This window comes from Brassica napus, chromosome C8, assembly GCF_020379485.1.
Source record: "Brassica napus cultivar Da-Ae chromosome C8, Da-Ae, whole genome shotgun sequence".
Taxonomy (NCBI): domain Eukaryota; kingdom Viridiplantae; phylum Streptophyta; class Magnoliopsida; order Brassicales; family Brassicaceae; genus Brassica; species Brassica napus.
In genome coordinates this window covers 16,856,665-16,882,945 of record NC_063451.1, presented here as the reverse complement: position 1 = coordinate 16,882,945, position 26,281 = coordinate 16,856,665, and the positions used below count along the sequence as shown (strand labels likewise).

General features: G+C 31.1%; 3 protein-coding genes across 4 annotated transcripts; 2 read left to right on the top strand and 1 right to left on the bottom strand.

The window, feature by feature from the left end:
* Positions 1 to 10,222: 10,222 nt before the first annotated feature.
* On the bottom strand, positions 10,223 to 11,354 carry BNAC08G08490D. 2 transcript variants are annotated; one of them, XM_022707584.2, is made up of 4 exons: positions 11,045 to 11,354; positions 10,724 to 10,794; positions 10,607 to 10,651; positions 10,223 to 10,492 (listed from the first exon to the last, which is right to left on the bottom strand). In XM_022707584.2, exons 1-4 carry the CDS (start codon positions 11,262 to 11,264, stop codon positions 10,400 to 10,402), a joined length of 429 nt encoding a protein of 142 aa, XP_022563305.2. In that variant the 5' UTR covers positions 11,265 to 11,354; the 3' UTR covers positions 10,223 to 10,399. The 2 variants fall into 2 exon arrangements, with proteins under 2 accessions (XP_022563305.2, XP_013710818.1); XM_013855364.3 differs by having other exon boundaries at positions 10,724 to 10,797; positions 11,045 to 11,336.
* A 9,356-nt stretch (positions 11,355 to 20,710) lies between these two features.
* On the top strand, positions 20,711 to 22,162 carry LOC106412804. Its single transcript, XM_013853695.2, has one exon. The coding sequence runs from the start codon at positions 20,711 to 20,713 to the stop codon at positions 22,160 to 22,162; it is 1,452 nt and encodes a 483-aa protein (XP_013709149.1).
* Positions 22,163 to 22,276: 114 nt separating this feature from the next.
* Positions 22,277 to 26,281, top strand: LOC125591875. The gene is made up of 4 exons (XM_048766772.1): positions 22,277 to 22,380; positions 22,500 to 22,714; positions 23,137 to 25,904; positions 26,042 to 26,281. The coding sequence occupies exons 1-4, from the start codon at positions 22,277 to 22,279 to the stop codon at positions 26,279 to 26,281; spliced, it is 3,327 nt and encodes a 1,108-aa protein (XP_048622729.1).

Below are 26,281 nucleotides of genomic sequence, written 5' to 3'. Positions count from 1 at the left end.
GATTTTTTTTTTTCGAGAACACCTTTGAATCGACTATGGGGTCCATCTTTTTGGTTCTTTGGTCGCTCAATAGGATTTTTCCTTTTTATCCCACGCACATTTTGAACGTCTTCGTCTTCTTCCACAAGTTTATCCTCTGAACTATGGGGCATCCATTTATTAGCTCTCACAAGTTCCTTTTTCTTTTCTTCCAGTTTTTTAAGCAACTCAACCGCATCTTCATCAGCACACAATGTCAGTTTTATATGTTCAGCAGCAACAGATGCAATCTCACGGAAAGTAACAAATATGACTATATCTCTTTCCAATCAATTGCTTCACTGCTTCATTAGATATCTCTGAATGATAATAAGATATGGTTCGTGCTTTTCCTTCTTTACTCCATCGATTCAGAATTGTAAGTTGGTGGAATTATTCTAACATTCTTTTTGTTCAACACTTTCAATGCATGACGGCATAAGACCCCAGCAAATGAAAACTTCATGCAACTACATTGTATCGTTTGATTTGCAGCATCATACTTAACCAAATGCTCTTGTGCATCACCACGAAAAGATACATTGTATTCATACACCATCTCAGACTTACTGGTCTTTTTAGCAACATAATCCCCAATGACCGTGTTTTCCTTTTGGAACAAGGTAAACACTTCTGGTGTGTACACTTCTTCTGCATGCTGCAACATCTCTACAGAGGCAAATAATACTGACGAAGTATGCATCATACCGAAGTCAGCAACTAATTCTATATATCGTCTATCATCCAACACTCTCTCATAATGTTTAAAAAAGGTCAACAAGTCAAAACTGGACTTCAAGTATCTTTTCAAAATACGATTCATACTTTCGCTACGCTGTGTCCACACCATATCGGCTGTAAAAGTATGACGGCCATATACCATTGCCCATTTTTCTTTCACCTCAAACAAACTCTTCAGCCATTTATTCTCTGTCAATTTATGCTTGTTGAGCATACCACTCCACGCCAATAACCAGTCTTCTTCTTCCTCATAGTCATATACACACTTTCCAAAATCCTTGGCAAACTGGTCAGGTACGTGAAACACACAACTCAAATTCTTTGCAGTATTTACGTAAATATGCCAGTGACATAACCTATGTTTTGTTTTTGGAAACACCTTCACTATTGCATTCACAATTGATGCAGACTGGTCTGTGAGAATTGTTTTTGGTTGTTTCCCAGACATTGCTCCAAGAAAAGTCTCAAAAAGCCACTTAAAAGACTCAGTGGTTTCATCAAATAAGAGAGCAGCTCCGAACACAACAGTCTGTTGTTGGGGTCAAAAACGGTTACGACGAAGTTAATGTCCAAATCTCCGTAAAAATCAACGTAAACATTTTTAATTATATACTTAAGGTTAATGGTTTTTCAGTTATCCGATATATATTTATTATTTGTCATAATATGTAAAAACCGTAAAATAAAAAATAGTATATAAAATAATTGGTTATTATTTGGCATGTATATGTTTGTTAACTATTATTAAAATACAAAAAATATGTACAATGGAACACTTAATATTTATAATAACCAAATATAATTGTTTTCATAAGTTCATCCCGTACATGGTGTGGATTATCACCCAGTGAACTGAGTAAATGTGGATTGCTTTACATCATACAAATATAAAAACAAGAATGACCATGTTTCGAACTGAACCGTCAAGTTGAGGGGAAAAGAAAATTAAAATTGGCTTATAATCCTTATGGAACTGGATCTTTTCCTCAATAAGAAAAATGTGTTTCTGTAGAATATATCATTCCGGACTAATATCAAATACTGTTAATTACTTTATTTTTAATTATTAGTATTACTTATGCCATTCGGTCCTCACAAACGAACGAGTCCTGGAACCTAAAATTAAATGGTCAACGTTAATGATTAAAAAAACCGATCCCTCTGAAAAACACTTATATGTTGTGAACCGAGAGAAAGAGGAACCAAGTTAATCTTATTATTGGACTGTAGACGACGATACCTTATATAAAAATACAAAGTTAGGGTTTAGAACCTTCTATAACATGGGCTTATGGGCCTATGATGGACATCCACATTAATATTCATAACACTCTCCCTTGGATGTCCATTATACAAAATAAGTCATAAAACACGTATAATGCTGCCCTCGTTAAAAACCTTACCAAGAAAACCCAGTGGGAAAAACTATGGTTAAGGAAAAAGAGTGCAGCGCGCATCTACTCCCCCTGATGAGAACATAACTTGAGATATCTGATAGAAGACAATCCAGTGTGATGAATTAACTCTTTTGTCTTGGGCTTGGACCGGTTCACTTCTCTTGATAGATATGACACTCCTCACTGAAACTTGAATATCTTGGTGACCGTAGGACAAAATGACTTCAAACTACTTGAAAATCGAAGCTAACATCCATGTCTAATTTTAGGCACCGATCTGGCTCTGTTAAGATGGAAATATTGAGCGGTATTTTGAATATCATATGATATTAGGTATTCTGAGACAGCTTGTATATATCCCACGAAAACAGCCATATCTCGAGTTCTATCATGGTGAATGACTTGATTCAAATTGGAGATGAAAATAGATTCAAAGATCTTTCTCTGGACACCAATTTAATATTTTAATTCCATCTAGAAGGTCTCCTTTGAGTGGAAAACTTTTGACCTTCGATTCTGTCTCAAGAATGAAATGTGTTCATACATTGATTCTTCTTCAAGTATGATTGATCTATCTCATTTTCTCCTGCTTCTTAAATCTCGAAAAATATTTGGAAGATTGATGACATTCCTCTTTAAGTGTCTATCATTAGCGTGTTATTTGTTACCTCGTTAAAACCTTGACATGGAAAACCCTGTGGGACAAAACCAATGATAAGGAAAAAGAGTACAGCCACATGCATCGTCATATTCTCCCCCTGAAAGCATAATCTTTGGGAGATGTATTCTCATCATATATATCATCCTTTTAGGAATTGCTATAAGCATATCCTTAGTCAATAAACTCGTTTGATTTTCAGATAATCTCTTAGACCATTGGACTTATGGTTCGTACAAAATATCATATTTTGGTCTATTTGGATTCCATATCCAAATTTTGTTTTTATAGACAATCTTTTAAACATTCATATTGTACATACTTGTACATACGAGTTATTCTTCCTCTTATAAAATTTACTAGTATGACCATTCTTCTTGTCATACAAAATCACATCTTTCAATCATGAAAGAGATCAATAAATTTCCAATATTATGGTACTTCATGACCAAGAATTATTTCTTTTATATGCTCAATATACTCGCGCGGTAATGCTCTCGAGAACTAGCATTTACTGCTTCTAGCAGTCCAAATCCAGTGGTTTATACCTTTTGGCTCATTGACATAATTGTCATATCCAGTGGTTTTCAATTCTTGCCACACTAAAGAAACTTGAAAGCTGATGCTTCCACCACATGATGTGTTTCTTATAACGATTACAAGTCTTTGTGAAAACTCTTGTGCAACTACTCTTTTGCATCTCACCATTTTTTTCACAATCTCATTCATTCTTTCACATAAAGACCCATTTGCTTGCCACTGGTTTTACACCATTAGGTGTACGGACTATCGGTCTGAATACTCTTCTCTTTCCAAGAGATTTAATCATTCATCTATTGCTTATTTCCATTTTGGCCTATCATTTTCTTTGTGTACACTTTCCAATAGATGGTTCATGATCCTCATTTTCATCAACTGCTACATTGCATGCATAAGTATTTACGACGTCGATTTGGTATCGGTTCCATATCGTTCCAGACATGACATAGCTATTTGAGATTTCTTTATTCTCAGGTACCTGAATTTCTTTCTTGTCATGTTTTTTATCTCTTTTCGAGATCCTTAATATTTCATTTCTCGATTCTATCGTTCTTATTCATGCTCCTTTTATTTTCCGAGGATTATTTTATTTGGAACCGATAGGTCTTTCACGCTTCAAGCGCTCTTTAGACTCATTAGCAGTTTGATTTTGTCTTTCTGGGACATCCATTTTAATTGGAGCATTTACAGCTGATACGTGTGACTTAATCACTTTCTTAGGATCAGTAAATGAGTCTGGCAACTCATATGCTAATCTTTGTAATAGAATTATCTCTATACATTCATTTTGGACTTCTATTCTCGATCTTTAGTCCGAGGATCAATGATAATTCATTTCATTTCATTCATTCTACAGCTGTTTATTTTCTCCCCCTAATGTTGGATAGACTAACTTTGAGTCTTTAAATAAATCTTAGATTTTATCATCAATGAAGATCATATCCAACATATCCATAACCTCCTTTGAGGCCCCATCTTTTAGCGGTTGTGGTGGAACAAACAACTTATCCAAATTTTCTAGATGGGGATCTTTGATTCCTGACCCAAAACCAGTTCGATGGGGAGAGTTCTTAATTACTCTTTGGCATTATGCGAATCAATGTTGCTGCATCTTATGTATGAACATTAGCTACAAGATGTTCATCATGTATCCTCACATGCATAAAATGATCATCAAAGGCTTGTGATTCACCAATATTACCAATTAGTCTCGCAAATATCAAGATTCGCATCTATGACAAGGATACATACGACTTTCTTGTCGATGCATTAAATATCAGCATATGGTGGATGATCAGTCCACCAGTGGGTGATCAAGCCCACAAACATCTCCTTGTATAGATAGATTTAAAATCTAATTGACCGGTGAAAACTGTATTCTTATATTGCCTTGTAAACAAGCAACAAATAGGAGATCATTCGTAAGAATCCTCTGGTTCTTCAACGAATGTCCATATAATTATCTTTCGCATCATTACTAAACCGAGATGGCATAACCGGTTTGCCAAACATTACACTTTCAGTAAACTTCTGGTTTACTATTAAATTTATCTTCATTTTCTAATCATTGTGTAGTACAGTACAATAGTGCCTTGGGTAATACTTATGATTGAAGGTATTCAACATCTCTCGTTACTTATTCTCTCAATATGAGTTAGATGTAAAATCCCTTGTTTTATTTTTATAAAAATGACTCCCCAAGTCTATTTCCAGTGTGAACATACTTCTGGATGTTCCACTTACTAGGGATGTGAGATTCTCTAATTCTCCCCCTCGAGATGAAAACACTACATTTTTGTCAATCTCGAATTGAATCTCAACTAAAAATCAACAACATACACAACTTAAGGTCATGTGTTATATCTTAGATCCTTTTGATCTTTGAGAATTAGGAAAATATAAGTTTTGTTCTCATCAGAGCCGGTCCTAGTTATTATATGGCTAGAAGCCAATTTAAAAAATGTGGCTGAAGTCCCTCGAACCCGCAACCTGTAACAGGTTACAACAACCACCCAACCGCTGGGCTACTAAGAACTTTCTGTTCAAATGTGGCCGTTTAGGATGATAATATTTGGTGGCTGGAAGCACAAGCTTCATTGGCTTCCCTCCAAGACCGGCTCTGGTTCTCATCTGCATACATGTATCTGCTCTTCTAGAGCTTCAAATATTGTCGATACTACAAGACATTGTACTCACAATAATTTTTTTTTTCATCTTTAGATGATTGAATTATATCTCTTCGTTATTACCATATTTATTTTCTCAATCATGTGTCTAGTAGACAACATTACTTGAAAAATATATATTTTCTCATATTTATGCATCATTAAAATTTTATTCAAAATCTTTTACTTTTAAAATTAACATCCAACATAATTGAGATATATTACAGACTTTAAGTCTTGTAATTTTTAGATGCAAATAAATAATGTTTTAAATAATCACATTCTGGTGATTACACTTTTGTTTGGATTGTTTTCCAAAATTTATGGATTTTTTTAAAGCCAAGTTTTAAACTTAAAACCAACATATATAAATGGTAATAAAATATAATAGTAATGTATGTTCAAATCATAGAGATATGTATTATCTTAAGCATCTTTTATACTATTAAATAAAGAATACACATATAGTAGTTATCTTATTTTACTAGCTTTTTACTATCATGCCATTAATCATCTCTGTATTGACTAGTTTTTCAAGCACTCAAATAAAAATCAGATGATATGCACAAATTAATCTCTCTAACTAAACTTTAGTTGACCATAAAGTGATGATAAGCATGATAGGAAAATAATACTTATCTCGAAAGGAGAATTGCAGCGTATATGGGGGATGAGATAATGTTGTCTGCATTCTTCAAATATCATCTCCAATGTATCTCATCTGTTAATCCTAATTCATTTGAGATTTTTCTTATAACCATAAGTCATAGCCATTATTGTTAGTAATAAAAACACATTGATATAAATCATACAAGATTTGTCAAAAGCACAAGATGGTCAATAGCGGATACCAGTTACACAATTAATATGCTCGCAAATGATCTCAAACAAGTTAATGTTCTTTTTTAATGATCTCAAACAAGTTAATGTTTTTTTTTTCTTAATCTAACACATACTATCATTAAGTAAAGTATAATGAATATGTTATTATTAGAGATAAGTCAAGATGAAGGTGTAAAAATGTTTTTTACAAGTCACCATCTATACCAACAAACAATTGTGTTATTAGTCTAACAGTCATGTGTCAAATATTCATAGGTCAATAATATGATTGAGATATTAAACATTGAACAATGTGCAGCAGTAACGAACAATAGTAATAAAAGCTATGGGATGCAGTCACATATAGAACAATGTTAATAATAGCTATGGCAGTGAGAAATATTTAAGTCAAGACAACTTACGATTGTTCAAATTATGAATAAGCATGATTAGAACTCTCTAGTATATAGTAATTAAAGCACATAGTAAGTCGAGACACGATTTTATAAATACAAGTAATAAGCATGATGAGAACTCTAAGGCAATGAATTTATTTAAACCACTCCAAACCAATGTCAAGCGTGAGATATAATAATTATAGGATACTTATCTTGATCAACAACAAAGAAGGTTAGAGATGCCACGCCGGAGGATGCCATCGAATAAATTTTTGTAGAGATCTGGCTTTCCTCTCATTAGATTGGCTTGATGATTGAAGATAAGTAACGAAGGAAGGACGAAACATCATCAGTTCGATTTGAGAACAAATCAAGGTCGTAAACGTGAGATCGACGGAGCACAAAGACACGGGTTGGTTTGTTTAAGTGACTAGGGTTTTGGGTTTTGCTCAACGCTAGGGTTTCGTGCTGATAACGTGTTGTGAATAAAGAGAAAGAGGAAACATGTTAATCTTATTATTAGTCGTAGACGATACCTTATATAGGAATACAAAGTTAGGGTTTAGAACCTTCTATAACATGGGCTTATGGACCTATGATGAACATACACATTAATATTCATAACATTATATTGTTTTCTGATTTGATTTCGGCTAACTTAAAATGCTCGACTTAAATAATTATTATATGTTTATTAGGAAAAATAACTTTAGATGAGATTATATTTTGAAAACTACACCATATCTAATTTTTTTTTTGAAAACTACATTTATTTATAAGTAAAATGACTAAACTATCCAATTTTAATGTTTATACTTATCTGATATCTTAACTAATAATTTTAATTTTAAACATAAAACAGTACGTTTAAAATTTTATCAACAATCAATTTTTTATTTTTTCCTTTTCAAAAAATACTCTTATATCTAATATATTACAACAATATAGTAGATAATTGTCACTCACAATTTTCTAAACAAACGTTACAGCATATATCATCACAATTTAACCATATCCCTTTCCATAGGATACTTTAATTAACAAAAACAATTTGTTAATGATGCATACAACTTATTTACTAAATAGCTAAATGATCTCTTCTTTTGCCCAAGAAGCGTGTTTTTGTTTTGTTATACTCACATACGATATACACATATGAAACGACCCAGATAAAAAAACAAAGGTCTGAGAATCAAATAGTGCCTCAATGTATTTCTTCTCTCTTTATCACAATTTATTATTTACTGTAAATTTCAGTTTGGATTAAGACAAGACAGATTTTTAGAAGAAATGATCTTTTGCGAACTTAAAGCACAGGGAGCGCATAGGAACCCTTATCATAATTTTTGACCGTTTTTATAACGTGAAATTGTGTACTTTAATGATGTAAAAATGGATGAACAGACAGAGAAAAGAGATTCAAGTCATTTATCATCCTCTGTCATAAAAATACTAAGTGGCAGTAACTTCAACAATAGAAATACTAGCAAAAGTCACGAATAATAGTTGAAAACAATAAAACTATTAATATAATAACTTTATTTCTATTAGTTTAATTATAATACTATTTTCAAATTTTGAATTAATTAATAAATTTATAAACTAGAACTTAAATTAGGGTAAAAAATCCTTATCACATACAAGAAAGTGTACTTTTCAAAAATGGAAAAACGGAAATGTATTTTTCAAAATTTAAAACATAATTAGAGTATTTTTCAAATTATCCTTTTTTTTTTGCTAAATAATTATTATATGTTGTTACCTACAGTATTTAACATGCGAAGCTGTTCTATGTGAGCTAAACCGGTAGAATATATTCACACATCTACGGGAAAATTGCCGCCATGAGGCAGAAGACCATGTCGTAAGTGGTGGAGCCAGACCAAACTTTCATAGGGAGCAAAGTAAAATTTGAACTTCAATTCATAGGGGGCAGTAGAAGAAATTTTACCCACTTAACCATATAAATTCTGAATAATCAAAAAAATATACAAAAAAGTAAGAATTTCATAGGGGGCAGCTGCCCCCGGTACCCTCTCTCCCTCCGCCACTGGTCGTAAGCTCGGGTAATACTAGGGTTGAGGCAAAAGGCGGAGGACCTGGTGGTGACTTAACCCTAACCGTAAAACTAAGCCTCGCAATGTAGTTGGATTTGGTATACTTTATCGGCCGTTTTGAGGCCCAGTTCGGCCTAGGATGATTATGGGCTGTCTTCATCAACTATGACGTGTGTATCAAGTCGTATAATAGGTAGGAGGTTTGGGCGGGCGATTTTGTACGCCGACCGGAGCCACGGAGAGTACCCATTAGCCGTGTAGTCTCAGAGGTAATTACTAGTAGTGCACCGTTTTTTTGTTATTGCTTTAGAAAAAAATGTTTAAATGATTGTGATTTTTGTATTAGACCTTAGTAATTGTAAAAACTCAAACCCAACATATATTTATGTTTAGCTTCAACTTGCTCGGTTAAAGAATAATTTTAAAATATTTAGTTACAATTCGTACCAAGATAACAAAGTTCAACAATACATAACCTATAATATAGGATGCTTCTTACTTCTTATATGAAAAAATATTACATTGGATTACCTAATCACCATAGTAGTGCATCCAATCACTTGAGTAAATTAAGTAAGATTCAATAACCAAAGGACACCAACAAATGTTATTTGTAGATAAAGCTATCTTCTTCGTTCTCCTTTTTATGTTCCAATTTCGTTCCCAGATGTTGAATGCTCAGGCTGACTCTTTAGCAAAAGGCTGACTCTTTAGCAAAAGCAGCTCTCTGTATGGCACTCTCTGTTTCTGCAGCTCATTAGCAATTGCCTTTTAGTGAAAGTATGTGTTAAAAAAAGCTAAACCAAGTGAACAGAAAAAGAATTAAAACCTACAAAAGGTAAATGATAAACGAAACAATAATCTTTAGTGGTGGTGGTGAGATTGAGGTAGCGGATTATAGCGAGAATTCAAAGCAGAGATGGTAATGAGAGTAATCCGATGCAGGGCCGGCTTAGATAGGGGACGAGCGGTGCGACCGCCCCTGACCCAATCCGTTATCCCCCTATTTCTTAATAGATAAGGGCCCGAGATGATGAAATACTTCATAATCAGTTTGGATTGGTTCTCTGACGTCAGGTTTTTAGGTTATTTAGTAACTGATGTTTTCACCGAATCGTAACCAATTTTTTGTTCGTTTGATTTTCATAGAAGATAAATCAAATATTCAATCATATATATTGTTATTATTTTCAGAATAGATTGCTGAGTTATCTGTTAAGTAATCCGGTCAGATTAAATTCGACTTGGTTTAGCAAAATACTCATCGGTTTAGAACTAAACTTTCCTTCACATTGATAATTACAGTTTGGTTAGAATGCCTAGTTCTATAAATGTTTGTGAGTGTGTGATGTGCTCGTTTGTTCTTTTAGATGAAACATTCACCAAGAAAAGGAAAAGGAAAAAGAAACAGAGAAAAATACCTTCATTAACCGAAGAGTAATACATTTATTAATTAATTAATTAAAATCAAAGCAGACAATCTTACTAGATTATCTATGTATTGTAGTAATGGACGTTTTTAAACTATTTATCTGGTTGATATGGTTCATATATGTATGTTTATGGAAAACAACTCAGAGAAATGTAATTGTGTGTAAACAAGTCACTTCGAAGGTGGATCAAGGCGGAGGGCTCCCATTTTGCTCTCAATTGACTTGGATGAAGATCCATCATTATTATTATTGTTTTGAGCATCCTGAGAAAGAAAGACATTTAAAGAACACCATAATTGTATCCCTTTGTTTAAGATCTTCATATTGCATATATACGATTGACTATTTTAGTTATAGTTGAAAGACTCCAAGTTTACCTGAGTGTTGGGGTTTTGCCTAGGAACTACATTCACTTGCAACTCCTGGTTACAACCAAGAAAACAATTTAATATTGACAGGACATATGTAAATTTGAAGTTTTTTATAATACGGACCGTGATGTCGTTTAGATTGAAGTGGTTAAACCCTGAGATACGTTCATATCTTCCATCCACCCTCCACACACCTACTGTAAAAGACCCCATACAAAAATCATTTGAGTCACAACAACATAAAACTAAACAGAAAATTAACAAACGAAAGTAGAAATCCTCTTTCAAATTTTGCTGACAAGTTAACCAGAAAATAAATCAGGTTCTAAGATATTTTCAATCTAAAATCTTAAATTTTCAAAAATCCACCACTACTCTCTCTACGGAAAACACAAGTAGAAATCCTAATTCATTACTCATAGAGTTAATATATATTGAACATACCGTTCTGGATTCCAAAAAGGGAACCATTTAATTGTGGGCTAAAATAGAAGACCGATCCATGAAACCGCTCTCCGGTACTCCCCCTTTTGAAGCTAACCGTAGTTCCTATGGCTAATTCTTGGAAGCTCGAGTTTTCGTTCGCCATTATTGAAAAAGTTGTGGCTGATTTTGTATGTGGTTTTCTTTTTCTATGGGAAGGTTTGTTTGTTATCTGACTCATAGCGGAGTAGTGCTATAATCATGTGTATTTATACACCATTTGGAGCGTAACAAGTTTGCTTCAATATCCTTCTCTTCGAAACCAAAAGCTATTTCTTTTCTTTGAAATACTTTCTCTATCTATTTAGGAAAATACTGATAAAGTTACTTTCTTACAAACAATTTCGTCACCGTCTTGACATTTTTTCCCTCACATTTATTTCTGTTTCAACTTTATTACTCTTTTTGTTTAGCTGACTTTGCATGGACGTGGTTTTTTACATTTACCCAACCATACAAGAACACAAACTGGCTACGCATTTATACTTTATGACAAAGTACACCTAGCTGTTTATTTTATTTGTAGGCAGAATTACACATATATATGCTATTTCAATTGGCAAGAAGACATTAGCGTATAAGAAATCGTGTTATATTTAGCTCTATAATGCTTTTTATACGCAGATGAATGTAGATATTATTGACGTCGATCTAGTTTTCATGAACGTAAAACGCGCACTTCATCTAGGAACAGTTGATCAAGAGGTACGTTCCCCATTTAAGTAAATAAATTTGAGACCACCTATATAGTTAGATGGGTGCATATGCATTCTTAGACACGGGACAACTGGTATTTACGCATTAGTCGTTCGGTTGGACATAGTGGAAAACTGAGTAAAACATGGAAAACAAAGTTTTTATTAAAAACATGGAAAACATGGGAATACACGAAAAATAGTTGATAAACAAAGGGACTGAAATAACTCGTTATATAGTAGTTTTTACAAACAAAAAAAAACTCGTTATATAGTAGTAGTCTAATAGACTATACCCCGTTTATGATTTCTGTTTTCAATCTATAAGTATTAGTAAAACATGATTATATCAAAAGTTAAACAAAAAAAAAAGGTTTTTATTCATCAAAAAAGACTGAATCTCATAAAAAAACTAAAGGTAATTATAAAATAAGATTATACCAATTAAACATGTTTCAAATAATACATTAATAAAATATTATTCCAAATAATATTAAATACTGAATCTCATGATATTTTTTTTAGTTTTGTTTTAGATCCAAGTATAAATGATTTGACAAAGCAAATAAATCTTAATAAAAATTTCCATTACAACTTTCTAAGAGCATCTTCAAAGGAAATTTTATTTTTAAGTTTGGTAAAATTTAAAATATAAGGTTTCGATATCATCTCGAAAAGAAAAATTTTATACTAAACTTTAAATTTATATATTTTATATATTTTACACTTTTACTATTTATTAAAATTAGTTAGAATCATACAATTTTTATAATAAATAAAGAATCTACAATAATTTATTGTTCATAAGATTATTTATGTAATTATTCAATCGGTACATGAAAGAATAATTTGATGAATTCATTAACAACAATGACTTTAGATTAAGTCAAAATTATGTGGATAACTTTTGGAGATCTTGTAAATTAAAATCAAACATACATAAATTTTAGTATTATTTTCATATTCTAAATTTATTTATGATAGTTAAATAATAAAATATATATGTAAATTTTGATTAGATATTGAATTATAAAGATTAAAATGACAAAATAAAAAATTTAGCAAAATTATTTGGAAGAAACATAAGTATAAAAATTTAAAAGTAAAGACCTCAAAAAAACATTTTGAACCGTGAAACCTTATATAAGAAGTTTCCTTGTTCAAAATTTTAAATTAAAAGTTTTAAGGTTCTTTTTAGAATACACAAAATAATATATTTAAAGTTATAAGGTTGTTTTGATAGATACTCTAATAATCAACAAGAATAATTTTTAAGAAACAACCATCAATACAAATAATAATTTTACTAGATGATTTTTCCGTGCTCATGCACGAGTATAAATATTTATAAAATAAATATATTATAATAATTGATTTACATTATAATAATTCATTAATAATTTATTTTTAATTTTTAATTATTCTGTTATTTATATTGTAATTAATATACATGGTTTATTTTAAATAACATTATATTATTTTAATTAGACGTATAATTTTGGATATATTAGATAACATTTACTTTTTCGATTCAACTAAGATATTTTTAGTATACATATTAAAATTTTGATTAGGTTTGTTATTTTCATGTAGTTTGACTTTTGTCTTAGATTTGTATATATATTTCAGTAAGATTATGTATAATTTAATATATGTTGTTTTGAGAATCAAACAGTAAAAGTAAACTAAAGTGTTGATCGATTCAAAGTTCTATAAATAAACATAACAATTATACTTAATTGTAATAGTTGGTTAATATATTATAATATTATTTGAGAATTTCGTATTTATTTAGTAATATTTTGAGTCGTCTATAATTTATATGCATAAAAATATTACTATAAATGAAAATATATTATTTTTTATTTAATGTTTGAATTTCTATTAAAAAAATTGGATTGGTCTAGTTACTCATTTGTGGGTATATTATGTTACATATATTACGTCAAATTTAGTATAACTATTTCTAATCTAATTCAACCAAATCATATTTATTGTATTCGTTGCATTAGTTTGGTTTTCATCTTAGATGTGTATATATATTTATAAATTGGCTATTTGTAAATAGCCCAAGCACTATGTTAATTTTATAGGATTTAGTAGTTTAATATATGTTAATTTTCAAAAATAAAATTATAAAAATAAAGTGATGATAGGTACAAAATTGCATAAAAACATAATTGATACATTCTAAAAAGAAAGATTAATTCTTAACTTTAATATCAAGATTATTTTTCTCAACTTGCCTTTTTATGAAATCACATTAAATATAAAAAACAAATTCGTTTTAGGTTTTATAAATATTTTCTTTGTCATATATTTTATTTGAAAAATATAAAAGGAAATATAAAACAAAAAGATTATATTAAATTTATTCATTAATGATATCTTAGTTTATGTTATTTAAATTCTTTTATAATAATTTGAGAAATAGATTGATTTAAATAAAATGCTTAATACTTTTAAAATATATATTACTAGATCTCGATCCGCGCACGTGTGTTTGTTTTTAGTTTTATATACGTAGATATTTATTTTAGATCATTAGTAGTATACCTTTTTTAAAAGTTAATCATATATTTAAATGTTTATATAACTATTTTAGATACAATATTTAGTAATTGTATAGTTTATATGTTGTAGTTAAAACCGTCGTATGTACTTATTGATTCTTATTATATATTTATCTTATTGTATTTGCATTTAATTCTTAAACAAATTACTATTTGCAAGAAACAACATATTTGAAAATTATTTTGTATTTTAATTTATTCTAATTTCTGATCCGCCTTTCAAAGCTGGATTTCTTTTTAGCAATATATTTTACTTTTATTTATTTTAGATAATATTATTGTATATAGAAAAATCTTAATTTTATACATGTATTATATAGTTTGCTAATGTGTCATTTTTAACATGAATATTCTAAATTATGAAAATTAAAATTTATAAATTAATCATTTAATATTAATTTATCATTTTAGTTCAATATAAAAATTTTATTTTAACATGATTGATTATATTAGCTTTAATAAAATAAATGTTAATTTTTATACATGTATTATATAGTTTTCTAATGTTAATCCGTCCTACCAATATATTGTATTTCTAAAAATAAATATCTATAATTACAAAAATAAATTATATATAAATTTATTAATTTAATATAATTTTACCATATTTAGCTCAATAAATAATAGAATAACATTTTTTTTATTTTTCATTTTATAAATGATGACTGAATATATTATTGTATAACAATATTTCAAACTAATTACAAAATTACTGAAAATATTTACATATGATTTTTGATAATTAAGATCTTGTTTAAATCTTTTCAAACAGATTTGTTAGATTTTTAAATATATACTTTTATATTTGAAATGAAAAGATATCATAATATATTATGATTAAATTAGTTCAAAGATTTTATGTGTTATTAGTTTTAATAAAATACATGTAATAAAATTGCTAAAGGATGATCGAAATTAAAAAATTACACATGAAAAAAATTATGATTTCGATTTTAATAGAATAGATTAAAGATAAACATTCCATTTGACTACTAAAATCTAGTCATAGATGGGTTTAAAGTTCTCGAGGTTGATCATAATTATAAAGCAATGAGTCGATAAATTTAAATTAAATTATCCTAAGCCCATTATACAATGATCGTAAGCCCAGGTCACCGTGTGTGAATCATTAATGATGGCAAAATATGTTTGTATATAGCCGTTAGTTATAGACGTAAGTAAGAAAATATTAATATGAAATAAATGATACATAATTTTCTAAAGGTCCATTTAAAAACAAATCACACATGAATCAAGTTTGTGACTTCTGTTTTAATATATAAGATGTTGTTTAAGATTAGTTTTAAAAAAGGAAGATTATTTCTTTACTTTAAAATCAAGATTATTTTGTAAACTTTTCTTATTATGAATTACACTATATATAAAAAAAATTTCGTTTTTAAAATTTATAAATTTTCTTTATTATATAGGTTATTTGAAAAAGGAAACCAAAATAAAAAAAATGAAAAAAGAAAATAAAATAAATATTTAATAATGATAATTGGATATATTTGATTCATTAAAGGTGTCATAGTAATCAACCACCGTGAGACTTAATGTGGGCGTGGCACGTAGAAAGCTGACTTCTCAAATAATATTATAGAGATTTATATAATAAATAAATGATTTGATGATTTAAATAACAAAACATTTATCTTTATAGAATAAATATTTTTAATTTAAAATAGTTATATTTGTCCAAAAAATCATCTAGTATTAGAATTTTGTAATATAAACATAACTACAATCTTCAAATAGATAATATTACGTAAAATCAAATATAAATAGTCAACCCTAATGATATGGATCAAATCATGTATTACTAATATTTATATAATAACATAACTACCTTTATTTATGATAGTTAAATAATAAAATATATGTAATTTTTTATGAGATGTTGGAATTATAAGGATTAAAAATATAAAACTAAAAAGTTGACAAAATTATTGGAAGAAACATAAGTATAAAAGTTAAAAGTAAAGAACCTCAAAAATAAGATTTTGAACCGTTTTTAAATTAAAAGTTTTAAGGTTCTTTTACAATGTACAAAATAATATATTTAAAGTTATAAGGTTGCTTTGGTAGATATTCTAATAATCAACTAGTATAATATTTAACAAGCAACAATCAATACAAAATATTATTTTTCTTTATATAATAAATATATGATTTGATGATTTAAATAACCACATTTATCTTTTAGAGAATAAAATTTTTAATTTAAAATAATTATAGTTGTCCAAATATCATCTACTATTAGAATTTTGTAATATAAACACAACTACAATCTTCAAATAGGTAATATTACTTAACATTAAATATAAAATGGTCAACCCTAATGATACGGATCAAATCATGTACTACTAATACATATAGACTTAGCATAATTACCTATTTCTAATTTTTTACATATTTTAATATAAATATTTTTAACAATTTTGAAATGAGACTTTGAAAATAGATTGTAAAATAAAAATTAAATTTTAAATAATATAATTTTAAATACAACATAATAAAATTATATAACCATATCATATACATTAAAATAAAATTTTAATTTGCATTTCAAATTTTGATATATATTCTTCATACGAAATAGAACCATAAAAAATAAACAAAAAATATATTCTTAATTTTTAGAAATGATTAAAATTTATTACTATATCATGCATCTATACTAAAATAAGCCCATCAAACATATCTTAAATTTACACATTTTATGAATATATATTATCTAAAAACTCAAATATATTAAAATATATTTCGCTTGGGTTAGAATGTAGGTAATTTTTCTGTCAATATAAACTTGTCCTGATCACTGCAAAATTCAAGATGTACATAGAATCCATATATAACTTAAATAAAAGTTATATGACCTGTTGCTCCTATTGAGCTATGCAAGAACGATATCTCCTATTAATGTTTTTTCTTCAAATTATATATATATATATATATATATATATATATATATATATTTATTTATCTCTAATGTTATATATTTTAAAAATTTTGGTATCTCCAATAACAAAATTTCAATATTATTATAAAATAATTTTTATTTACTTTGTAATCCTCAATCAATAATGCTATAAATTGACTAAAATCATTTAACTCTTATAAATATAAAACATACATTTAAAACCTATTACAAAATATTAGTTAATGAACATAAAATTATAATAATTAATAATTACTCAGTAAACTATTTTCTGCAATGTTCTAATATATGATTAATTGATATGATTAAAATATTTATTAATATTTTGTTAGTTATAAATAGGTAATGAGGTAAACATTATTGAATCCGGTACTTTTAGATATAAAAATTCTTCTAAAACGGCTTTATTATTTTATTAGGAATTATAATAAATATTACATATGTGAATGGGAAAATTTCAAATCTAGCACAAGTTTGATACCACTTTTCAAATTTATCATTAACAAATGACTATTTTTACAAATACCTAAATTTGAGATAAAATAACACTAAGTTAATTTTTAAAAATATTTATAAAACATTTATAAACCCAAAATAACCCCTTAATACTAAACTCTAAATATTTATAGAGCATATATTATTATATTTTTTTATTGGTGGTATTTTCAAAAAGTGATACTTAACTTGTGGTATTTCTAACAATTTCTCTATATGAATTTACAACAGATAATATTACATGTTTTACGAAGATTCACTTCTAATGATAGTTATATTTGTACCACTATGAATCGTCTCAAGAAATTTTACGCCTAACAATTTCACTTGTATCATGTAAATATTTTCTTCATTAATATGCATAATTTTAATCAATTGTTTACCTAAAATACAAAAATAATACTTCCTAACTTATATGCATTAACAAATTTCCAGTCAAACTATTGTACCTATGGGGCTTTCACATATATAAAATATTTATAAGATATAAAATTGTATGAACTAAAAATAATAACTATTAAATTAACCATTTGAAAGATATATAATTGTAAATAACTGAAAATACACAACTTTAAATTTTAAAATTTTGATTAGTAAAACTTCAAATTTAAAATTTTACCATTCAAATTTTTTTATAAAAAAATTCAAAATTTTTGGTATATAAATTAAAATTCATATTCGAAATTAAAAAGTTGCTTTTGGGGATGTCATCAATGTTAAAAACAATCTTATATTTTACCTTGCATGATTGACATATTCACCCGTCCGCATACTCACCCATCCACTTTTATTGGAGTATAGTACACATTCATCCTTTTAATGTTTAGTTTATTGAAATTTAATAGTCTTAAACTTAAAAAAGCTTAAAGATTCCCAACGTAGTAACTCTGAATACTTTTTAAATTATACGTAAATATAGTAGTTTTTTCAAAAAAAAATTTATACAACATCTGGTGTTTATATCTTAATTGTTATAAATCAAAGATATCATGCATTTAACTTGTCTCCTAGATTCAACTATATACATGGTGATTGAATAGGTTGTAAAGGCTATCTTTGGCTTTAAGTTTTACCAGTTGATAAAAAAAATGCTTTAATTGTACGTATAACCTAAAAATTACTAATACTCCTTTCATTTCATAATATAAAATATTTTGAATAAAGCAAATAATTAAGAAATTAAACTTTTTAGAAAATATTAATTATTAATAATATAAATTTTAAATAAGTTAACCAATTGTAAATAATGTCAGAAAATATTATTTGTTAATCAGTTTTGAACAAACTTAAAATATCTTAAAATATTAAATTATTTTATATTTTGGACCATATCTGAAACAAGCCTCATCCGACGACCTAAGACACGCCGGCCTCGAGAGGAGATTTATTGGAGCCGGGTTTCACAAGCTCCAAACCTGATCCTAAGATCCGATCCACATGACTTAAAAGACCCATACCAGATTTCACCAAGGCCCAAAACACATGCTGAACTTGGGGAACTCAATGCAAAACATAAAGAAAATAAGAGCATTAAAGACCATTATCAAATCAATTGATATGCGCTGAAGATCATATCATCGTTACGATTCGCCTGTAAGTACCTAGAAAAGAGGAAGAAGGAGCCAAAGACAGATGATCTGTATTTATTAATAGTGACACTATACTCTTATTATATACAGTCTCCTTTGTTATCAAGTACCCTATGTGCTCGTTACAAAACCATCAATACTCATAGCCTGGTTTCTTATAGCTTACTTGTTAGTCAAGTTTTTTTTTTTTTTTGAACTCATTTTTACTTGTTAGTCAAGTTCTATAATCACAAACTCTTTTTTTGAATGAATTTTAGAATTTATCAAACAACGAATTCCTTTTCATTGACATATTAATTTTAAATAAGTTAACCCATCATAAATAATGTAGAAAAAATATTATTGGTTAATCAGTTTTCAATAAAGTAAAAATAATTTAAAATATTAAATATTTTATATTTTGGACCATTAAATATTCTCTCAAACATCTTATATTAGGAAACAGAGAGAGTATAATTTATGCTAAATTGAAACTACAAAACAGCTAACAACCCATAGATTGGCCTAAATTCAAAGCAGCCTTCTAAGAGTTCAGCCAGCTTAGGGTGTTTTGTTAGATTTCTAACTTCTATACTCTCTATTTTATTTTATATGTCGTTTTAGGTTTATGTACACATATTAAAATACATGTAGTTTTGCATATTTCTAAAATAAAAAAGTAAACTGGAAAATATTGTTAATAAATTTTGCATTAAATTCTAAAACAGTATTTATTAAATGAAAATTTTACTTTGCAACGACAATTAAACTGAAACGAAAGAAATATATCTCTGTTGCACAAAAAAACAACTTATGTATATATATCGTTGCCTTAATAACCATTCTGATTCCTTTTTAAAAAGGACATGTGTACGTTGTTCTTTATCATCCCATATAAATCAGAGCCAATCCATGCTATCGATCCTCCAGAAATTCAAAATAGCTACCAAATATGATTTATTTTGTATGGGTTCTGTTAACAAACAAAAATACATTATCTTTAGTACGTTTGTATTTATTATATCTTACTTACTAAAACAGAAATCAGAACATTTATGTGATGGTAAAAGTCGGAATTCTCTCTCGGCGTAAAATAGCTGGCTCCCTCTTTTGGGCTTATCTCCCTGTTTGCTATTGTACATCTCATAGCATAGTGGGGCTACGTGGCTAATTAAATACGTTTCCTTTTAAGAAAGTAACCTTTTTCTAGATATTTTCTCTGGTTTCCAACCTTATTTCAGAAAATTCTAGTGTTTGTTCATCGTGTTTTTAAAGGGTTTTCTTCGATCAAGAAAATTTCAAGACCGTAGAAGTTGGTGGTTTGCATGTTATTATCAAGATTTGAAGTGCTGGTCATGTCGTCTCATCTTGATAAAGAAATTTTAAATCTATCGTTGGAAGAAGAGGACGATGTTCCGTTCATCCTCTCGGACATGCCGGAATACTATTCTACAGCAAGGAACTCGCTGAGCTTGGTGGGAAGGCTCCTTAATCCGTCTTGTCAGAGGATGTATGATTTGATTCTCGAGATGCCTATGAAGTGGCAACTATACGACAGAGTCAGGGGTGTGGCCCTCTCTAAGGACAGATTCCAGTTCATTTTCAAATATGAACATGATCTTCTTGATATCCTCAACAGAGGCGTCCATACGTTTCGGTTATGGCCGATTGTTTTGGAGAGATGGGTGGAAACACCTCCAGAAGATTATCTCCAATACTTTATGGTGTGGGTTCAGATGAGGAACATCCCAATCAATCACTATACTTTCAAAGCTCTGTGGTCCCTTGGAGACTTTGCAGGCCAGATGGTGGAATTGGCTTTCGATCCAGATAAACCTCAAACCAAAGACTACATCATGGTTTTTGTCAGGTTTAATGTTGCAAAACCTCTCAGGAGATCAAAAAAGGTGACGTTTCCTGGTGGTGAGGTGGTCAACATTCTGTACGACTATGAAAGACTTCAGAAAAGGTGTTATACTTGTCAAAGACTCACTCATGAGCAAAGCCAATGCCCTTTTTTCAAAAAGGAGCAGGTGGATCCGATTAAAGCAGTAGAGTCTTCTTCAGCTGGAAATAAAGGAACTGGCTTCTCGGATTGTCTTCCTACTTCTGACCCTCTGTTTGGTCTCATCCCTGAAGACCTTGTAGGATTGGATCCTATTTCAGGAAAGCCTAAGATTGCGCAGGAAATTCTTGATGATATGTGTATGTACCTCATGGTTGCGGATGGTCCTGAAAAAAAAGCTAGAGCTGAAAGAGTGAGGAAATCACTAGAAGAGTTAAAGAAAGACCCGATTGGGAGAAAGACTTGCCTGATGTTAGAACCATCTCCTTCGATAACTAATGATGTAGAAAAAGGAAAAGGAATTGTTTATGACTTCAGTGTTCAGATGAAACCAAACTCAAATCCAGTGAAGTTGATGGCATCGGCGATAGCTGCAGGGTCAAGGGTCTTACAATCAGGAAAAGTGGCTTCTGATTTGCCAATTCTTAATGCTCAAATAGTGCCGTTTCGTTCTTCTTTCTCTCAGGTGGTTTCGACGGGTTTTAGTACGGGTTTCTCAGAACCAAGTACGTCTGGGACTCCCTTGAAGAAATCTAGACCTCGAAGAAGGCCGGGTACTTTTAATCGAAAGGGCAATGGTAAAGCTACCATGATTCCAGATAAAGATTCTGGAGTGCAAATTGGAGAAGGTGTAGTGTCAGATGCGAAAAGGAAGGCGCAGGATGATGTTGAGCCATCTCAAAGCTCTGCAAGGTTTAAGAAACCATTGGTGGTCCCAAATGAGGGACCGCCCAATATCTAAATGACGATGATTAGCTGGAATTGCCAGGGCTTGGGCCGTGCACAAGATCTGGTGATTCCAAGACTATGGGAGATGAGACAAGAACATTTCCCATAAATTTTGTTTTTGATGGAGATGAAGAACAAGCGAGACGTTTTGGTAGATATTCAAACCTGGCTAGGCTATGATAGGATCATGACAGTGAATCCTATTGGGTACAGCGGCGGCCTAGCGTTGATGTGAAAAGCTCGGTGTATATAGACTTCAAGTTTGTTGATAAGAACCTGTTGGATTTTCATGTACAGTTTAGAAATCTCAGTTTCTTTGTTTCTTGTGTATATGGTGAACCTGTTCGTAGTGAAAGACCGCATTTGTGGGAGAGACTATCTCAGATTGGAGTCTTCAGAAAAGATCCTTGGTGTATGCTTGGGGACTTTAACGAGATCAGAAACAATGATGAAAAAATAGGAGGTCCTAGAAGAAGTGTTATATCTTTTCTACCGTTTAATGATATGCTTGAAATTGGTGAGATGGTTGAACTTCAAAGTTCCAGAGATAGTTTCACTTGGGGAGGTAATAGAGGGACCTTATCCATTCAATCTAAGCTGGATAGGTGTTTTCGAAACAAAATGTGGCATCGGCTGTTTCCGGCTTCTAATCAAGTTTTTTTGGACAAAAGAGGTTCAGACCACAGACCTGTGTTAGTTAAGCTTTCAGCTGTTTCGCTGGCCAGGAGAGGACAATTTCGTTTTGATGGAAGATTTCTTCATAAAAAAGGGGTTAAGGAAGAGATCAAGAAAGCCTTGTTAACCAATCACCCCTACTTTGAAGCAACTGTTTCGGAGAGACTGAAGTGTTGTAGAAAATCCTTGAGTAATTGGAAGAAGAAAGAGTGTTTGAACTCGCGTGATAAGATCAATCAAATTCAGTTTGCTCTGGAAAGAGAACAGTCTTCTTTAGGTGCTTCAACAACGACTATCACCTTTTTTAAAAAGAGCTTGTCAAAGCTTACAAAGAAGAAGAAGAATATTGGCAACAAAGATGTAAGGAGCAATGGGCAACTAAAGGGGACTTGAATACAAAGTATTATCATGCCTCAGTCAAACATAACAGAGCTAAGAAGAGAATCGTTAAGCTAAAGGATGATCTTGGTCAAGATCAATTTTCTGAGGAAGCTAAAGGAGAAGTTGCCACTGCTTACTTTGCTAACCTTTTCAAGTCTGCCAATATTGGAGAATTTTCTGAGCTGTTTGAAGGTTTCTCTGCTAGGGTTACGCCTACAATGAATGAGTCCTTGTCCAAGGATGTGAGTAATGCAGAAGTCAAAGAAGCGGTATTCTCAATCAAGCCTGGGAGTGCCCCTGGTCCTGATGGAATGACGGGGTTATTCTTTCAAAAATATTGGGGAATTGTAGGTGATCAAGTGATCAAGGAGGTGAAGGATTTCTTTTCCTCTGGTCTGTTTCCAGCTGAGTGGAACTTTACGCATCTTTGTTTGATCCCAAAGATTGATGACCCTATCCTTATGTCTGACTTGAGACCCATTAGCTTGTGCTCAATCCTTTACAAGATCATATCAAAGCTTCTGGTTTCTAGGTTGAAACCGCTTATGCCAGATATTGTGTCTCCAACGCAATCAGCTTTTGTGGAGGAAAGGCTTATAACAGACAACATTCTTATAGCCCATGAGATTATCCATGCGCTGAGAACTAATGATAAGGTCTCTAAGGAGTTTATGGCGATTAAATCTGATATGTCGAAGGCTTTTGACCGTGTGGAATGGGGCTACTTGCGTGCATTGCTCTCAGCTTTGGGGTTTAAGCAAGACTGGATTGAGAAGATCATGTTCTGTGTCTCTACAGTCAGCTATGCTTCCTTGATCAATGATGTTCCTTATGGCCTTATTCATCCTGAAAGATGTCTTCGACAGGGAGACTCCTTATCTCCGTTCCTCTTTGTTCTTTGTACAAAGGGCCTCATTCACTTAATCCACAAGGCAGTTGAGAATGAGAGTCTTCAAGGTATTCAGTTTTCTAAAGAGGGACCGATGATTCACCATTTGTTTTTCGCTGATGACTGTTTGCTCATCAGTAAAGCCTCTCCGGATCAAGCTAGAAAGTTGGTGGAAATTCTGAAAATTTATGAAAGAGCTACGGGGCAGCTGGTTAATGTTTCTAAATCAGCCATCTCTTTTGGTGCGAAGCTTAAGGAGAATCTGAAGGTTGAGATCAAAGAAATTACGGGCATTGAAAAAGAAGGTGGTTCTGGTTCTTATTTGGGATTACCGGAGTGTTTCAGTGGTTCTAAAACGGAGCTCTTAGTCTTCATCTATGATAGACTCAAGGGTAGATTATCTGGTTGGTTTTTGAAACTGCTGTCCCTCGATGGAAAGGAAATTCTGATCAAAGCGGTCGCTATGGCAATGCCGGTTTATGCAATGTCGTGTTTCAAACTTACCAAGATTTCTTGCGAGAATCTTACTAAAGCAATGGCAGACTTTTGGTGGAACTCTCTGGAGCACAAAAGGAAATTGCATTGGTTGAGTTGGACTAAATTGTGTTTGGCTAAAGAGCAAGGGGGTTTTGGGTTCAAAGACATTCAGAGCTTCAACCAAGCCCTATTGGCAAAACAAGCTTGGAGAATTTTAGCTTATCCCGACTCACTGTTTGCGAAAGTTTTTAAGAGCAGATACTTTGAAAATTCAGATTTTTTTTCTGCTAGGATCGGATCAGGACCCTCTTATGCATGGTGGAGCATACAATTTGGTAAAGAACTCTTGATTCAAGGGTTGAGAAAGCATGTGGGCAATGGTCAAACCGTTTCTGTATGGGTGGATCGTTGGATTGAAGGAGAAGTGCGACGAGCTCCTCTCATGAAGAATATTTTTGTTGATCTGTTGCTGAAGGTTAGTGATCTTATTGATCATCAGAACATCTGTTGGAATCTGGAGAAGCTTCGTGATCTGTTTTATGAGGAAGACATTGAAAGGATTTTGGCCATGAAAACTGCCTTTGGGGAAGAAGATTATTGGGTTTGGCTGCATAATAGGCATGGCAGTTATTCGGTGAAATCTGGATACTGGTTTATAAACAATCTGCGTAGAAGAGAAGAAATCAGAGAAGCTGAAGCACAACCTTCAATTAATGTCTTGAAGGCTGCCATTTGGAAAGTTCAGACGGCTCCTAAGATTAAAACGTTCTTTTGGCGAGCTATGAGCAATGCAATTCCGGTGGGGGAACTCCTGGTGAAGAGAGGAGTTAAAATGGATCCATGTTGCCAGTCTTGCGGTTTCCAAGGCGAGTCTATCAATCACATAATCTTCCAATGCCCTATAGCCAGGCAGGTATGGGCGTTGGTAAATGTTCCGTATCCAGAGAATGGCTTTCATAAGGTATCACATTTCTCGAACTTCCATTCCTTGATTTTAATGATGAAAAATGCAACCATCCCTGAGGAAGTAAGAAATGCTATTCCCTGGATTGTGTGGTATCTCTGGAAGTATAGAAATGGTATCATCTTTGGTGCTAAACAAATGACTGCGTTGGATTTAGTGATAAAGATTTTCGAAGAAGCAGATTTTTGGTTAATGGCTCAGAAAAATGAAAAGATCCGTGAACAGGAGGAACAAGAGGCAGGGTTGGATGTTACAAAGTCCTGGTCTGTTCCTCCAAAAGGTTGGCTAAAAGGGAACATAGGTGTTCATTGGAACAGATCGCAAGCTAGATGCGGAGCTGCCTGGGTTGTTAGAAATGACAAAGGAAAGGTTCTTATTCATAGTAGGCGAGCGTTCTCCAATATCATATCATTGGAAGATGCTAAATATCAAGCGCTCTTATGGTCTGCGGAATGTTTTCACTTCCATCATCTCAATAGAATCATAATGACTCTACCTTTCCAAAGGTTATTCTAAGACCGAAGGCATGGCCTAACTTCAAATGTCAATACATCCAGATTATGGAAAGATTTGAGAAATTAGAAAAGTGGAGAGTGTTGAAGGAAGAGAAGACATCTAATAGAGGAGCTTTCCTCATTGCTCAAAGTGTGATCAAAGGTGGATATGCTCAATATTATGTAGCTACTGGTGCTCCTTTTTGGCTTTTGGATCTCTTTGAGAATGAGGAGAGGCTTTCCTCTTTATAG

What these genes read in the sequence shown, in the direction of transcription:
- BNAC08G08490D (XM_013855364.3), bottom strand. Translation starts at nt 11,264, where the DNA reads ATGAGTCAGATAACAAACAAACCTTCCCATAGAAAAAGAAAACCACAT. An exon ending in CCTTTTTGGAATCCAGAACG is followed by an intron (nt 10,798 to 11,044) that starts GTATGTTCAATA and finishes GGTCTTTTACAG; the next exon opens with TAGGTGTGTGGAGGGTGGAT. An exon ending in TCAATCTAAACGACATCACG is followed by an intron (nt 10,652 to 10,723) that starts GTCCGTATTATA and finishes GGTTGTAACCAG; the next exon opens with GAGTTGCAAGTGAATGTAGT.
- LOC106412804 (XM_013853695.2), top strand. Translation starts at nt 20,711, where the DNA reads ATGTCGTCTCATCTTGATAAAGAAATTTTAAATCTATCGTTGGAAGAA.
- LOC125591875 (XM_048766772.1), top strand. Translation starts at nt 22,277, where the DNA reads ATGAAGAACAAGCGAGACGTTTTGGTAGATATTCAAACCTGGCTAGGC. An exon ending in AGCGGCGGCCTAGCGTTGAT is followed by an intron (nt 22,381 to 22,499) that starts GTGAAAAGCTCG and finishes ACCTGTTCGTAG; the next exon opens with TGAAAGACCGCATTTGTGGG. An exon ending in TTAGAAATGACAAAGGAAAG is followed by an intron (nt 25,905 to 26,041) that starts GTTCTTATTCAT and finishes ACCTTTCCAAAG; the next exon opens with GTTATTCTAAGACCGAAGGC.